General features: G+C 39.1%; 1 protein-coding gene across 3 annotated transcripts in view; it reads left to right on the forward strand.

Annotated features, from left to right (window-relative positions):
- LOC139740017 (shootin-1-like) overlaps positions 1–14,095 on the forward strand; it is a 126,228-nt gene that overhangs the window by 88,245 nt on the left and 23,888 nt on the right. For all 3 annotated transcript variants that reach the window (XM_071650611.1, XM_071650613.1, XM_071650614.1), the window contains 2 exons: positions 9,783–9,957; positions 13,569–13,687. In XM_071650611.1, the coding sequence (XP_071506712.1) occupies positions 9,783–9,957; positions 13,569–13,687 (294 nt within the window). The remainder of the gene's footprint in view (positions 1–9,782; positions 9,958–13,568; positions 13,688–14,095) is intronic.

Consider the following 14,095-nt stretch of genomic DNA (forward strand, 5'->3'; position numbering starts at 1 on the left):
ACATGAACAAGATATCGCTTCAGCAAATTTTCCTTCATCTTGTGGTTAGAGAGGAGCAAATCTTGCAAGAATCTATTCAGTTCATTTCCGTCTCCGTCCCGTAAACAGCCAAGAATTTCATGCCATTTCTTTTCTCTTCCTCAGTGCATTCTGGTAGAAACTGTGTTGTTCGTGATAAAACCTTATGTTACTCCCAGTGAGAAGAGAGGGAACGCCTTGGGCGTAGGCACTCATCTTCTGTTGTCGTGGCGCTTGTGGCTTTAGCTGTCCCAGTTTTCCACCAGCTTGAGGAAATTATTGATGAATGAAATCTGGGCTGGAAAAGGGGAATAGATATATGGGGAATTGGATTAAGGGAGAGATGGAGAGAGTTGACTTTTAATCGGCTGGCGGGCAAAGAAGATTTTCATGAATTTTGCCCAGGGACAACCCGGGGGGATAATGTAGGATCCAGGCCGACACCGTTGCAAACCGAAGTGAAGGTGATACTAACTGCTTTGCCGCTGCTGCACTCGTCAGTGCCACTGGTTGTTTATTCCACGCTGTATATCTAGTTGATACTCTACCTCTAATATTGACTGAAGTAAAAGTAAATCTGGTGTGTGGAGTCTGCGTTGAGTCACAGGCTCGTGTCTTTTCTGATCTTTCTGAAAGAAGGCCCAAGTTGACAAGAGAGATTTCACTCAGCACTGATGGATGTGTAATAAGGCTGGGCCGGTGGAGAGGACTTGGTGGGGGGGGGGGGGGGGAGGGGGAGGGGGTGAAAAAGAAACAGGAAGCTATCACAAATGAGGCGCTCAGATAGATTGAGATGGCTCTTGTTGAATTAGCCAAGATTGCCCAAGCACACACGGGGGAGGGGGGGTGGGGGGGGGGTGAATGACAGTCAAGGAAAACATTCTATATATTCTGAGATATGGATATTAGATTCTGAGAATGAGATGGTGAGGAATGAGTTTCTTGGCATGTCATGTCTGTTTTGCTAATGACGTTTACATTTCCATCTTTGGAAGAGGAGGAAGCCACCGTAGAGGAATTTCAGGCTCATGTGCATTCCAGACAGTGAAAGTGATTTCTCTACATCTGACAGGTGGGATCCATTTCATTCATGGTCTTGACGTTGTTGCCATCACAGATAGCAATAAAGCCCCGTGTTTGGGTGCGTCTGGGATTAGTAACCGGCACATGCAGTTTTTGCTCTGCTGCAGCCAAGATGAACTTCATTTTACCAGGACACGGAACAAGGAGGGGATGCTGCATTGATTTCACAAGTCTGTGAATTGTACAGATGTGAACAACTATACAGCTCCCAGATGCTGCACACACATATTGCAGGTTTAAAATAGGATGTACTATTTATTGAGCATAATCTTGTGAACAGCTAGGAAAGGTTGCAGAACTCTCACATCATGTGCCTCTCCAGCCCCCCTCCCTTTTTTTTTCCTTTCTCTGTTCACGTTATCTCTAGTCTTTATTCTCAGCCTTTTTTTACAGGTATGCCACTCCTCATATCCATTCCCGAGGGAAATAAGGGATATTGATGTTTGATGAAGGGTCCCTTCCTCAGCTAGTAGCTGTGAATGTCGCCAGCGAAAGAATACTCTTATTGTTGACCCTGTGGAAATGCATTGGTGCGGTTTAGGCATCTGCACCTACCCTTACCCTCAAGCCATACATTTTCCAATATGGAAGTTGCCCCCTTCTTTTTCATTTCCCTATACAGACATCAATCTCAGCACTCTGTGCCTCTTTGTGTTTCCTCGTGGATCAAGCTCGGGAGCATAAAATTTGCAACAGTCTGCGGGGGTAATTTGGCCCGCTGTCTCAATATGTTTGCGTGTGGCCAATTTGCCAAAGTGTCTTTCGACACCGCATCCCAGCTGCACCCTCGCATTGCGACTCTTTATTGTCTGTGGTCGAGTAAGAGCGCGGGGTCCCGCCAGCTGAAAACGTTAATAATGCAGCTGTGGTTACGTGGCAGAGGAGGTGTAACGTCAATCCAACTATCTCTCGCTCTCGTGGAGTCTTGCTCAAAGTCAAACTGAAGCTCCACAGAACTCTTGAGGTTTAAAAGCAACTTCAGATCCAAAATCATTCTTCTTTTTTTATTCAGTACATCCATGCTCTTTCTTATTGCTCACTGACCAATGTGATTCCATGTATGCTGCATGAGTGGTGTAGCTACAATTTGCAAAGATATTGATATCTACCCCAAATTATGATAAATTTGACCAAGAAATAGAACCCCCCCCCCCAAAAAAAAAAAAAAAAAAAAAAACAGAATGGAGACATTCTTTCACAAAGATTGCAAAACCTCATGAATACATTGCATGCTATTAGATTTAGAAAGATTACCTACCTTATGGCGGATTATAATAATTCATGTTTTGATTCAGAGATTAGAATATCATTAATGATGGGCTTGTGATGTGCAGGAAATGTATCACATGCAGTGGTATGCACAGTTATATTGGAACTAATAAAATTGATATCAAGAGTTACTTGTATGTCAACAATGAAAACCAAACTTGGAATCCATTTAAAGGCTCACAAGGATATGAACAGTAATTCTTTGAACTTTAAAGCCTGATAAATGTGTGGTCATTTGATGGATTGTACAGTAATATTGTATCATACACTCCCAACATGAATAAGCAACATATCGCTCAGTCAGCTTAAGATAATATCACAGAAATTGATGCCTTCCAAACTCAACTCGTTACAGTAAGGAACCTGATGTACCATGAATAAAGTCTATGGGGGCTACCTTATTTTTTTAGAGACAATGGGTTAAGTGTGCTTCATGTAATTTCTTTCATGCAGGGTTCTTTGGTGTATTCATAAATTTCTACCAGAATTCAGGCTTTTCTTCAGTCTTTATCTACTTTGATGCTAATCAGTTTACAGCCACCATACACCACTCTGTGGAGATGTGCATTTTGTGCCATAGAAAATGCATTTGGTGTGTGTACATATGTGTGTGCGTGATTAGCCCACCTCCTGCATGTCACAGGTGTTTAAATATTCAGCCAGTGGTTGGAGAATTCCAATGTGCCCACCTCGACTCAATGCACCAGGCTCTGCCCCAGAAGAGAAATGCACCTCATGCATACAGTAAAATGACAGCAAATGATGAGTAGGAATTTATGCAAATTTTTTACCATTATCAAGAATATCATGACTAGCTAAATATTTGGTTTAGTCTTTCGAAGAATGCATATGAATATGATATGTCTTCCATAGAGCTCTTTTTAACTTTCTTTATTCTGAATGACATATAATCTTCACCTTTTCTTAAAAGTAACATCCCTCAAAGAAGCTGCCTAAAAAGTTTGACAATTATCAGTAGTACCGGTACTTGAAAAGCTAGCATTAGGCATTTTTATACCCCTGCATTGGAGGGCGCCAGGGGCATTATTTTCTCAAAATTATCTATCAAAATATCTACTTGTGTATATCTATTGCAACATGGAACTACAGGTCCAGCAAAACATTGGGCCAATCATAGATTCTCTGCCACTCTATTGAATGTCAATCTCTCTTTCCATTCATTAAACTAAAGCACCTCTTAGAACCCCATCAGGAAATACCCTTTACATACTGAAAGAGTGGAAATTATCATGCATTTTGTTTGACATAAAACTAGCAACAACAACAAACGAAAAGATTTTTTTTTTTTTTGCTTAACGTGTCTAAATACTACATCATATTTCGATTTTGAAGAATTCAAGACGAGCAAAATTCATCTTGCTGGGATGAGTGGGAAAAATTACTCACACAAACATTTCCATTTTTACAGTAGAATATGAGTAGCTGGCAAGTAGTGATGATAGACTTCAAATGCGAATGAGGAATTGCCGTCCCACGATCCAACATGAATCAGTGTCTCAACGAGGGTGATGAATGTATGATGACAGTTCATGATTACCTTTGAGGTTTTGGTCCTCTCTTTTTTTTGCAGTCCTAGTTGCCCTTTTTTTCTCAATTCATGGACTTAGTTCTGTTTCGTATATTTCCCGAGCAATGCACGCGAGGACAGGGCATGGCAGAAAACACATTCTCACGCAAACCAGTCCTACTCCCTTTGGTGTATGCACAGTGATTCATTGAAAGCAAATATGTCAAGCGACTGCAGGGAAGGAGGGGGGGGGGGGGGGGGGAGGGGGCTCTGAAAATGTTTCTCCTGCGAGATTTCTGAGTAAATACACTCTGTACACTGAAGGATGTATGTTAATGAGTTTTGTCATCTTACTACTCAGAGCCTAAAAGCGGTTCTTTGGAAATCAGCAAAATAGCAATATTCCAGCTTTGCTTCGAATTTTATGTGAGGGAAGACATCAAGTGTCATGAATTTGCATGAGATATGGATAGGAAAATTATGACAGGACAAGGGACTGAATATCCTGCTGCATTATCATTTATTTTCTTCCAATCATGAACATTTTTTAATAATATATTCCCACCAAAATATTCTCACTAATATGATGTAGTGTACATGGTAATGATGAGAAAAAAAAAACATGAAAATGAATTCATTCTTTTGGCTGGTATTTTGTCAGAGAAAAAAAAAATGATAATAAGTAAGAAAAAAGTAACAAAATATAGTAAATAGCTCATGCTTAATCACTTTGTACACTGAGTGAGATAAAATGGCTAAGCCGGTATATGTTCTCAGGAATCAAGTATACACCCCCGTCCGTCCAGAAACTTTTCCGCTTTTCAAGACTTTTGCAGGGCCCCCTGTCCTACGAGTACCTGTAAGTTTGATCCATAATTCACATACCAGGTTTTGTCACCAGCTTGCAGAAGTTGTGGCCTATATCACAGACTCATCCTCAAACTTGTCTCTTTTGGTCGCAATTGAAGACTGCTTTTTCTCTAACCCAGCATCATTCTTTGCACAGATGTACATGTAATAGCTGTGACGTCACTCTCCACTCTTCACAAATGGCTGGTGCGATGTTCTCACTTGCCCGAATGGAAACCCAAGAAGCCATCAAATTGAATTTGTAGTCGACTTCAGATTGGATGCGCCATTTTCTCGTGTGCGAGATTATCGGCCGAGAGTCACGCTCTGTGGCAAGCGTGGCAGAATAGCGAACGACTTTAGTCACGTTTTTGACTGTACCTGATATATCGCTCTTTTGAGACCAAGTCTTTTTATCTTTATCAAACAAGCAGGCAATTAAGTTGCAAGGGATTGCATTTTATCTTCTAGCATGTGTCCATGTTCTGCAGCATTCAAATGTATGAAATATTATGCCGTTGACCATTTTTGTGGACATTGCAGTGTTATGTGGTTGTGACTGCTTACTGTTGAAGTGATTTTTTTTTTCTCAGAGTAGCATCTTTGTGGAGGATAACAGGACAAATCTGATGTCAAAACTCTGTGGATTTTTACTTTTTTCACCTTTTGCAGTTCCTTGTGTGTGCATTATATGATATGCTATCAATATGTTGCTCCATCATGACCAAGGCACCTTTCATAAAACTATGATAACTCTATCATTAGTGGCAACTCTGCAATCAGTGGCAACTATCATAGCAACATTATTCCATAGCCAATCAAAGCCAAGAAATCATTGAAGGTTACCAATGATTGCAAAGTTACCTTTAAATGTAAGATTGCATAGTTCTATGCCACTTTGACCCTTGTATTAGAATGTGCCTGCTGCTTTATCATTTGTTTCCTTTTGAATATTCAAATGCCATGTGTGCTCAGTAGCACAATCCTCATCAGATACACAGTCAAGTTTGGAATCTTTAAGTCACTAGGTTCTAGATTGTTGCAGCAGAAAATTGAGCTGATTTGCTTACTAGGGAATTTCCCCTCAAAGGACACCTAATCTGGCTGGAGTTCACAATCACACAGTAGTATGTAAAAAAAAATATGAAATTATGCTTCATATGTATACCACATGTGGTTTGGTTCTCCCTTTGGCGGTTGTGAGGAACTCCCACGTTCATGCACTAAAACAGAAAAGAAATAAAAACCGGTATAAAGTGTATCTGAAATTTAACTCTTTACAGATGGATGCATACTATCTGCTTTTGTTATGGTCAGAACCTTGTGATTTCATGGGGGGGAAAAAATTCATAATCCTCACCATACAATACCTTCTACTTTTTCTTTCTGCTGACCTTCCTACACTGCCTGGCCATACTGGTTTAAAAAAAATATATATTAATGATTATAATAATACCTATTTCTTTCTTTTGGGGGGCGGGGGTTCTTAGCATCTTCCCCTTGATTATTCTGTGTGTCATGTGTGCACATATATACCACAATTCAGAATGTTTTTCGAAGGGAACTTAAAGAATTTGATACACAAGTAAATCATGAAAGTCCAATTTACAAATCAAATCTGGTACAAGTTTGATAAGAAACAGGAGTCCAATAGAGTTAAATCTAGAAAAATAATGAAGTTCTAGTCATTATATCATGATATTCATGGTGATTTCATCAAATCAGTTATGTGGTTGTAGTACATAACAGACATTTTCACCCAGGAGAGTTTAATGCAAATTTTTCTGGGTGATTAGGGATGAAGATCAAGGTCAAATCAAATGTCAAGTTCAAATTTTCTGATGTCTTTAGTAATGGTGGTAATGGAATGACACTGGAGGTGTTTAATATATGTTACCCAGCTTCAGTTCAAAAATGGATGAGGTATCACAAATTTATCCATGTATTAATCATTAGATCTTTATGGTGTGGTGAAAGTTAACACTGTGTCCAGTTTACAATATGCATCGGTTAAAAACAGCATAGTGTGGAATTTTAAGCATCCCCCTTTTTTTAGTGGATTGGTCTTAGGATTGATTTTTGTATGTGCTGTTAGTCACCAGTCCAGTGGGAGGGGAATACAATCTTTGATATTCTGTTTTTTCAGAGTGCATGCCAGCTAGGAAACTTTATCCGCATTCTAAAACACAACTGATACCCCTTGCTTCCTATCCTCTGTTGCTGCTATTGAGCATGTAAGAGAAAGTCTGGATGCTGAACATTCACAGAGTCCAGAGGATTGTTAAAAGTTCAAAAAGCTTGGCACATGTATACTATTTTTATGTTCTTTTTAAGGGAAGCGTCAGGCATTCTTTTTTTTTCAAATTGATTAATGTTAGAAAAAAAAAATCAGATAGGGGAAATAATAAAAAAAACAACCAAGTGAATCTGTATCCTGTTGATAATGCCTTGCAAAGACAACATTATTTTCAAACATTTTCCCTCTTACTCTGTCTCTGTCTCTGTCTCTCTCTCTCTTTCTCTCTCTGTTTACCTATCTACCTATCTATCTATCTATCTATCTATCTATCTATCTATCTATCTATCTATCTATCTATCTATCTATCTATCTATCCGTCTATGTCTTTGCTCATTTGCAATATATCATGTTCCATGCACCTGTTTGAGAAATAATGTGTTATATTAATTGAATGTGTGAGTCATGGCCTGCCAATTTCTGTGTTGTGGGTCTGTCTATCATGTTTAATATCCATCAGCATTGATCCTTAATTACCACATGATGTGTCATACATGGGGAGTAATTGGTATACATGTCAAGTTCTTATGGTATAGCATTGTATCTGCCTTGTTTGACATCATTTCATATTGTCACAATGATTATTTCACATTATGATCACTGCTGCATATCCATCCTTGACTGACGAGATGTTAAGCATGTTGTCATCGCCATGATGACAAAGTCTTTGTGTAACTGAAATTTAATGATTGTGTAATTGTGCCAAGTTTTGAACACTGTGTTCATCCTTACATTCAGCACGCAGTAGTGCTCTTCAAGGTAATGTAGCACTTTAGTCTATTCTGGCATTACTGTAAAGCAAAATATTTTGGTGGCATGAAATTGGAGCCGACGGCCTTTTTTTGCGGCGTGAAATTTTCACGAATTGCCACTGGCATGCAATGCATACATTGCAGACAAAAAATTTAACAAGTATTTTTATTTCATGGATCGTGGTTCTCACAAAATTTGCAAACTTAAAATGCACACAAACCTTTCTGGTTTAATACAGTAATTTACTAGGTGCTAACTCAAGGTGAGGAGGTCTCAACACCTGATTTGCCGGTCGCACTCTCCGGAACAATCGTGACTGATTTGTGAAACAGAATGAAGGAATCCTGTCCTCTTCTCCTCCTTCTTCCCAAACAACCTCCCCCCCCCCCCCCCCACCTCCAAATGCCCCCAGGGATCACCACTTTTCACACTTCTTTCACAACTTCTCCATCTTCTTCTTCTTCTTTTACACATTGCTGTTCTCAGTATGAATCATGAAATGACTGTTTTCCATGAAAGTTCTTGAAATTCTTTCCACTTGAGCAGCTCCCCAATTATTCACGTCCGAGAACTTCCTCCGATCCAAAACACGGTGTTACCGGGACTCGATTACTCAAGCTCCAAAAATATTCAGGCCAATTTATGTGATGACAGAGACAGTATTTGGTAAAGGTGTTTCTCCTGGCCTGCTCACTATGCCTGTGACCTCCAGAAGAAAGGGACAAAAAACGTTCTTGTTACGAGACCATTTTAATGGCAATAGGTAGTGTTGCATGGGGTCAAGAAGATTTTGTTTAAATTAGATGCTATAAAGATTTGATATTAGGTAAGGGGCTGTGTAGGCATGGTGTGAAGTGTTTTTCTTCCCAGATGTATAGAATTACGTGCCTATGTGATATTCAGATTAGTTTCATACACTGCACACGTGAAAACCTAAAGAATCTAAAGAAATGTTATTTTCATTTAATATGAGTATTACACTCTGACAGATGTTCAGGGTATTACATCATTATGGTATTGATCTATGGAGGATGAAGAAGAAAAAAATAAGAACTGTAAATGAATTAACACACAAATGCTAACCTTGAGAGTTGATGCTTCATTTTCTCTCTGACTTATGAGAACATGTTTGCTTCTATCGTAACAGAAGAGAATAAGATGTGTTGAAGATATTTATGATATGTTAAAAAGATGGCTGTTGTGATGAAAACATGTGAAGATGATTGCATATTTGGTTCCCATGGAAACTAAAACCATGGAGGCAGAAAGTTGTTCTTAAGACCAATGAAGGTGAAACAAAACAAATCTAAAAGACTGAAACTGTAGTAACATCCTGCTTATGGTGTATACTGCATGGTACAGCGAACCACCAAAAATTTGGTTGTTCTGAGTATCCTGTGGAATTTCATCCCAAATTACAAAGTTTATCATATCAGTGTTAGCCTATTAAGCCAGGAGAGGGCCATTCATAAAATAGCCTTATGCATTATTTCTCTCTTCATTTTGCAATGCTTCAAGTAATGAAGGACTGTGGCTCTGTGGATAAAACCATACATTGTAGACTCACAGTTGTGTGGTTCCCAGTTCAAGTCTCGCTAAATCCTTCTGAGTGGACCTAAGACGTTGATCCTGTCATAGTTTGCTTTCAGCTGTGAATGCCTCTTTAGTGGCCACTTTAAATAAGTCAAACAAAATTATGACAAATAATGTCAATGTTGGTTGAGGTATGAATCATTTTAGGGCATTTCATTTTACTCTGCATTTCATAGGAGGCATTTCTATTGTTTTGTTTGTTGTATGGTTCCTGCTGTGTGTTTTGGTCTACTAATTTTGGTTGTTTGCATTAAGAATGCATTGTCTCCATGTAAGGTAGACAGGAAATGGAAGCTGTGCGATATAATTTGATGATATCTGTAGACCGATAAGGTGTGACTCTTCTTCAGTTCGATCCCGATTCAAATCTTGGTCCATCTCTTGTTCTTCCAGACGGTTCGGGACATCAAGGAGCTGAAGAGAAAGAGTCAGATGCTTTTTGTCCAGAATGGCATCGACTTCTCCAAGATCGTCGACATCAGCCTCGACGACGACCCCGAGGAGGATTCCCTGGAGGATGAGGGGCAGCTGGCACCCCAAGCCAAGGAGCTAGAGAGGCAACTACAAGGTGAGCTCACCATGACCGCTTTTAGACTGTCAAAATTGCTCTCTTTTCAAATCATGTTTAAAGAGATGTACCTCATAGAGATACAGACTGAGTACTTTGTATGCCATATACTTTGCGAGGTTATTATTCTCACAAATTTCATGAATAAGGTGCTGTTCAAAAATTCAAAAACATGTAAAGATAGCAACTCAGATGCCCACATTTATGTGAGGTGCAGGCATACATTTTTTTTTTTTTTGTTCTTTGTCAGGAAGTTCCAATTTCTGAAAACTAAGATTTGCTAAATATATGGCCTATAGAGTAAATGTTTTAATGTTCTTCTCCCACTTCCTCCCCAACAACCCCCAGCAACCCCACAACAACCCTCCACAACACCCAACAACACCCCAACAACACCCTAGCAAAGCTCTAACAACACCCCGACAATCTCCCTAGCAATCCCAATAACTGCTGAAATTCCCCTAGCAACCCTCCAACAACCACAAACAATACTCCAACACCCCCAACAACCCCCTAACAACCCCAAATACCCCCAATACTCCCCCAATATCCCCAAACATTGATTTATACCCCCAGCAACCCCCCAACAACACCCCTACAAACAACCCCCAATGACCCCAATGACCCCCAGCAACCCTAAACACCTCCCAACAACCCCAACAACCTCCCAAAACCCCTATAACAACCCCCAACAACACCCCAACAACACTCCAACAACACTACAACAACACAGATATTTGGCATGGAATTGTGTACCCAATCTAAGATGCATCCATCACATAGAAGAAGTAGTAGTAGCAGTCGTAATGTATATAATACCTATATCCAGCCTTATGAGACATACCTATTACATACACTGCTGACCACTTTGCAGTTTTGTGTTACAAGATATCAGCTTAGGAGAGGCCAAAAAAAAAAGAAACGGAAGCATTGTCGTGTGGCCACCCATGTAAGAAAGCATCAAAGTACGTAAAGGGGTACCACGTTTTCACTGCTGTGTTTGTGTGTGTGTGTGTGTATGTTAGTGTTATTTATGAGTGAGGTGACCGGAGCAGAACAAGTCATTTACTTTCACAACCAGTATACAAGGAACTCGTCAGCCTGTCTAGGAACGCAATCAAGTCACTTGCCCCTTCTCTGCCTCTTGGCGTCACTCTCAAGGACACTCATCAGTTTTTGTTGTTGTTGTTTCTTTTCCTCCTTCCTCCATTCCTTAAATCCATTCATCTGTCTATTTATCTGTCTCTTTATATTTATCCATTAATCTGTCCAGCTACCTATCCATTTGTCCATCTAGTCATCTCTCTATCTGTTTATCTGTCTGTCCATCCATCCGTTCACCCATTCATTTATCTGTCAATCTATACGAATGTATTCATTTTTCTCTTTATTTATCCATCTTTCAATCAATCAATCATTCAATCTATCTGTGTATCTATATATTTATCCATCTATATGTCTATCTATATATCTTTTTATCTGCCCATATTCATTTATCTATTTATTTACCTATCAATTTATCAGTCTTCCCAGGAATCCTCTCTCCCCCACCACTTCTCCCCTCTTCTTTCTTCCCAAGTACATCCATTTCTCAAATCAGCTGTGACTGCAGGATACCATAAAGCCAAGTGTTGCAATGAAATGGTGTCCAGCTGACAGCAAAATATGTTGTAGATTTTGTTGCAGATGATGCTGATTGACTCCAAGCTTTAGCTCTGCCTAACATTCAGTGATGCATCAACTAGGCACAAAAGAGGAAAAAGAAATAGAAACCCCAAATGCTGTGATTGTTTGATTTAGGCAAGGTGTAATGCAGATCCACTTTCAGTTACATGTTTCTTTGAAGTCAAGCAGTTCCGAACACTTTTACACCATTCTTTTCAACCGGTGGGCTGCAAAGCTCTCACAGGTGGTCCGCAAACCGCAATGTCGGCAAAAAATAAGATAAAAAGATTACTCTTTCATGCAACTGTGGGCCTCAACAATTATTATAGAAGCCAAAGTGGGCCTCCGGTTTAAAAAAACCAACAACAACAAGAGTTTGAGAAGCAGTTCTAACAGAAGAGGAGCTTTGACAGAAAGAGCAAACCCTTGTAGATGGGTACTCCGAAGTGCACCATATCACAACTTTTTTTTGGCCATCCCGAATGAGAAATAAGATCCAGGGTATGGAGACTAATGAGAGACTTGCCCTTTTAACAAGCAATACCATTAGAGCTAATGCAGTACATTGGTGTGGTAGCAACGTACAGTAGCATGCACATAAATTGTTTAGCGATAACTACTCGCATCTCTGTTAAACGACATCAACGTTGCGCACGGTTTCGTAAATGTTAATGGTAGGATGAAAAGACCACCGTGTTCAGCTAATGATGTAATAAGTCTACTTTGACGTAATTTCCTCAAAGCAATGTGGCCGTGCATTTACAGAGCGATCTTTTTAATCCCCTGAAAAATGATGTGAATTTCTTCCAACTCACACAGTCTCCACAGACCCTCGCTCAAGTTGAGAAAATTTGACTGCCATAGATAATCCCAGTCAGAATTGCTATGTCTTAGCTTTGACCCCACATGCTACTAACTTTCTTTTTTTTTTACCCATTTTTTCATTGAAGAAGAGACGGTTAAAATCAAAATGGAGATCTGATAACTAACATTTGAATATGAAAGTTGAGATTCTATGCAGTATGAAAGTTTGAGTTAAAAAACTAATACATGTAGCATCAAATTTCACTGATAGAAATGGATGTTACAAGACTACAACTTTTGGCAGTATCATATCCAGAGGTACTAAATTTGCAGAACATAATAAGAGTCAGAATGATATCATTAGTCAAAATATATTTGAGGCTTGTTTTTGACAGTGTACAGATTCAGTAATCTATATGTACCTGATCAAGCTGAATTGCCTTTGAACAAAATTCTCTCCAATCTTCCTCCACACTATACATCAGCACACTTATCATCTACCTTTTTTTCTATGTCTTTCAGATCTATTGGTGAAGCATTTTGCATAGGCCTAGAACGACGATGAGGCCTGTAGATTTTAGAAAGGTTTTGTCTTAATTAGTACCTATAGTTGTTGTATAAATCAGTTTTGAGTTGTTGTTTTATTCATTTTATGTTTTCTTATGGGAGCAGGGTATTATGAATTGTATAGATCCAATGCAAATGAATGAAAAATTTATTTTTAGTAGTTTCCCTTTTCACAAGAAAGACTGAGCAATATTCACTTCCTTTAAGACAATAATACAGTGAACCAATATTATGGGAGGTGATATTTTTGTGAGTTGTAAATTTAAATACTGTTAAAGTGGAATTTTTTGCAATGTTGAAATTTTCGCGCATTTTGCGCAACCAGAAACTAGCGCGAAAAATAAAAGCACATGAATATTTTTGCTTGCTTCATGTTCTAGTAGTTGATGTCTTGATTCCACGGAATTCAAAACCTGCAAAACTGTTCTTACCTGGCCGTGCGCAAAAAATTAGTCACGCGAAAATATCCACTTTTACAGTATAGATACAGATACAGATACAGATGTAGATATAAATATAGCTATAAATATGTATGTGTAGTGATGTAATTTATGTTGTCCTAATGCCACATGCAGCATTGAAGGAGGAGTTGTGCCAAGCCAAGAAAGACGTCCAGTTTGCCATCGCCGAGAGAGATGAACGTCATGATGACCTGGCTTTTGCACAGAACCAAGTGGCACAACTCAAAGACCAGGTGCGCTCCACAGCATTTCATTGTGTCTCCTCCCAGAAATTAAGGGGTTTTCATACATTTCATTGCATACATATGATGTGTATAATATTGCACCGTAATACCATTAATTTGCTTGTAAAAACTCGTTTCATGCCCATCTTATGTAATTGTTGTCTTCAATATGGCAGACTTGATACTTGGGTTCATGCACTCAGAGAGCAGAGCCCTGGAATGTGAACTAAGCTACCAGAACCTTGTTTGTTTACATATAAAATGGAATCAATAGATGGAATAGATTGCTACTACAGTGTTTTGGAGGAGAATGAACCACCAATATACATGTGCAATGAGATCATGCCACAATATTCTAGTAGAACACATCAGCGAAGTATGACGAATATTGGATTATCCGTTGAAAAATTATGAATT

This window comes from Diadema antillarum, unplaced genomic scaffold (genome assembly GCF_040938485.1).
Source record: "Diadema antillarum isolate AM-2024a unplaced genomic scaffold, OU_Dant_1.0 seq00000825_RagTag, whole genome shotgun sequence".
NCBI lineage: Eukaryota > Metazoa > Echinodermata > Echinoidea > Diadematoida > Diadematidae > Diadema > Diadema antillarum.